Source organism: Bison bison, unplaced genomic scaffold (assembly GCF_000754665.1).
Source record: "Bison bison bison isolate TAMUID 2011002044 unplaced genomic scaffold, Bison_UMD1.0 scf7180017864456, whole genome shotgun sequence".
Taxonomy (NCBI): Eukaryota; Metazoa; Chordata; class Mammalia; order Artiodactyla; family Bovidae; genus Bison; species Bison bison.
The window spans coordinates 29,234,186-29,237,794 of NW_011495018.1; the positions used below are offsets into that span (position 1 = coordinate 29,234,186).

General features: G+C 55.1%; 1 protein-coding gene across 1 annotated transcript in view; it reads right to left on the reverse strand.

The window, feature by feature from the left end:
- Positions 1 to 1,243, reverse strand: part of LZTS2 (leucine zipper, putative tumor suppressor 2) — a 4,667-nt gene extending 3,424 nt beyond the window's left edge. The window contains exons 1-2 of the mRNA XM_010859608.1: positions 794 to 1,243; positions 2 to 175 (exon numbers count right to left, since the gene is read on the reverse strand). Coding sequence (XP_010857910.1) covers positions 2 to 175; positions 794 to 1,201 — 582 coding nt within the window. The 5' untranslated portion in view covers positions 1,202 to 1,243. The remainder of the gene's footprint in view (position 1; positions 176 to 793) is intronic.
- Positions 1,244 to 3,609: the final 2,366 nt, after the last annotated feature.

A 3,609-nucleotide genomic window follows, 5' to 3' on the forward strand; every position in this document is an offset into this window, starting at 1 on the left:
AGGAGGAGGAAGAGGAGGAGGAGGCCGGGCCCCCAAACAGCTGCGTTAGGCTGCCTTGGCTCCCCGACGGTCCGGTGGCCCGAGGACCCAGGAAGCTAGGTAGGGATGGTACCCCTCGAGGTTTGGGCAGCACTGGCTTGAAGGCTGTTGGGCGGATCACAATTTTCTCCATGTTCTGAAATGAGGTGCCATTTGACAATAGGGATGAGCCGCCCAATCTCTCAAAGCCCTTATCACACTCCCTGCCCTCCCATCTGGGGCCCCCAATCCCCATATAGTAATAACAATTGCTACCACTGGCTGAGGGCCTCCTGTGTCAGCTTTACTTACGTCAGGCAACTTAAAATGTACTTCTCAGGTCATTACAAAATCCATGCAAGCAAAATATTATCAGTATTGCATACATAGATGAGGAAATGGAGGCTGAGGGAATTACAGGCCTTGCTCCAATGCAAACACATAGCAGCTATATAAAACAGTATTTCTAAGAAGCTAACATTTATTGAGTACCTATTATGTGCCAGGTACTAGGCTAAACACTTTACACATATTATTAGATTTAATTCTCACAACAATCCTATGAGAGTTGACCTGTTACCTCCATTTTACAAACACAGAAGCTGAGGCTCAGAAAGGTTAAATGACTTCCCTGAGTGAGGTAGAGCTGGGGTGAGAACCCAAGTCTGGTGAATCTGGAGCCCATACTCCTTCCTATAAATAGATCTCCAAATTTCAGCTTCTCCAGGGGACCTCTGGTTCCACCCAGACCCTCAAAGGAAGGGCTGGTCCTCACCTTCTCTAGCTTTCCAGAGACAGGGATGAGCTTTGGTGGGGGACCACGGAGGTGGGCATTGCGTGCCCGCTGCTCTCGGGCATCTTCAAGGTCACTGCTTGGGCTGGGGGGTGACTCTGTCCGGAAGTCCTCGTTGATGTAGGTAAAGTTGGTACCAGGGACAGCCTTCCTGGGGGGCACAGCTGGGCACAGTGGCTCCTGTGCCTCGTAGCCACCCCGCAGCAGCCCATCCTGCTGGCGGAAGAAGGTGGGTCCAGGGGGACCATGGTGGCGAGGAGGAGCCGGCCCCCCAGGGCAGGGCCGGCCTGAGATGAGGCTGCTCACGCTGCCCATGGCTGGAGCTTGTTGGGCAGTAGCGGCCTCAGGAGCGGGTTCCAGGGGCACTGGCAGTGTCTGCACAATGGCCATGGCAGCAGAGGCTCAGGCCTGGCCAAGGGCCTCCAGGGAAACCTGTGAGCAGGGAAGTGGCATCAGAGTCTCTCCATCTTGAGCTCCCTCCCTGTATGAAGTCCTGAGTCCCTCCTGGTCCTTAGTCTCAGGTCAAACAGTCCACCCAACATCAGTGAAAAACACTGATATCCTCCCCCTAACACACCCCCTCTTGCATCTTGGCAAGAACTTCCATCCTCCCCGGGCCCCAGACCACTGCCCAATTCTGGTCTGAATAGGGCTGAGAACAGAATCTATCAAGTAGGGATGATGAGGGGATGGGGGTCCCACAGAGGCCAGGAATCAGGGAGGGAGCCCTCTGTACCAGCTCCTGGCACTGGTCCCTGTTTCCCTGGGACAGGTGGACTCATTAGATGCAGTCTGGGCAAACTCAGGGGTGCAGCAGCAACTCAAATGGTAATTAGGGAACAAAGAGCTAAGGCCAGGCAGTGCCCAGCCTCACCCAGCTGGGCCTCAGTTTCTCCCAGACAGAGAGGCGGCAAGGGTGGAGCTGGTCAAACAAGAACCAGAGCTCTTAGGAAGCCCACAGGTGCCCTCTGGGGTCTCCTGCCTCCCAGAGGTGGATGCAGGCTCATGCCTATTTCCATGACAATTCCTAGCCTCACAGCACCCAATCAGTCAGGCCTAAAGAAGCCTCTACAGGCCCACTGCCAACCTCTATGAAACCTTTTAGCTTTTGACATTCCCCAGAGTAACTCCAAAGGGATGAGAATAGAGGCTCTACCATCACCTCTGGCAGCTGCTCCAGGGAAGAGGGCTCCACCTCCCCAGGCCCTGCTCCTTCCTGGAAGGGGATAGCAAGCCTCCACCCGGAACTCCCTCCCTAGTCCTGAGGATGAAGACCAGGGCTCAGGCATCTGCTGAAGTCATCATGCAGAGCGGGGGCCAAGAAGTGGACAGAGAACTGCGTAGGAGTAGGAGTGTATGCATTTTACTTATTTGTGCGTGTGAAACTGTGCACAAGAACATGAGCACTGTGTGTGAAAACATGAGTGTATGTGAGTACACGTATGCTTGGATAGATATATCAATACATTCAGATATATACATGCATGTATACATGAAATCATATGGGCATACCTTACAAAAATCTGTGCAGCTCTCTCAGAAAGTATGTGAAAATTATAAATGCATACATCAGTGAATCTTTAATGTATGAGTGTGACTATGTCAGAGAATGGTTTGATGTCCATTCATATATACATGAGTTTCTGTATCCGACACAAGTGTGTGAATGGGAAATAGTGCACAAGTGTGTAAAGAGTGTTGTGTGTGTATGTGAGAGGGTGAGAGTCTGGGTGGCACGCAGGGCCAAATGGGTGAGTGGGAGCCCGGTTTTTGTCACTCACTGGAGTGTGTGGAGAGGAGAGACATATTATCTTTGCTTGATCTGCTCTCCTTCATTCTTGCTTGTGTTCCATTAAGTCCACCCTCCCCCACTTCCCCGCTCAAGTCAAAAGATCTGGAGGTGTCCAGACTGAGGGAGGAGGAGCTGGGAGCCAGGGGTGGGGGTGACTGGTGCCCTCGGAGCAGGGGTGGGGATTGAGTCCACCCCACAAGTGCCAGTCCTGAGCAAAGCCGATAGAACACCCCCTCCTCTGCCCTCTCCCAGACCATCCAGGGCATGCAGGAAACCGCCGGGAAGGGGCTTCCCCTAAGGCGCCAAGAAGGCTGGCATCTCGGTGTGTTTCCCCACTTCAGTGAGCACAGAGAAAGTGGAAACTGAGGGGAGGAGACAGAGAGATTCAGACAGGGGCCCAAAGGACGGGAGACAAAGACGAAGAGCGGCTCCAGGGCCAGGCGGACCCAGTGAGCCGGGGTCCCCGCGAAGCCAGGGGCCGCTAAACCAAGAGACGCTGAGCTGGGCCCTGAGCGCCAGACACCCACGGAGCCAAAGCCAGGCGCCTGGAAAGCCAGGCCCAGCCAGCCTGGCTCCCGCTCTTGGAGCCCGAGAGAAAAGGAGGGGCAAGTGGAGGCTCCATTTTGAGAAATGCGTTTGTGGCTGTGGGAAGGGAACCCCTCGCACTCCCCAACATCCTTGAGAAACCGCTCCGGTACAGCACACACTGCCCTGCTCGGTGGGCCGGGGGCGGTTGAGGGCTGGATGCAGCCGAGGTCCGAGTTTCCCACAGACCTGTTTTGGGGGCAGAAGAGTTCGGGAAAGTCTCCCCCTCACCAAACTCCAGGACCATCCAGCGGGATCAAGTCTGAGATCACGAGTTTCCATTACGAGACAGGAAGCCGGAGCCCCCAATCCGCCCTCCGGAGTTCACCCCCCTCCTTCCGCCTCTTCCAGAAAGTGGGGGCAGCTGTGGAATGCCGCCTCCCCACGGGACCTCCGCCGCGCAGAAGTTGGGGGCGCCCCC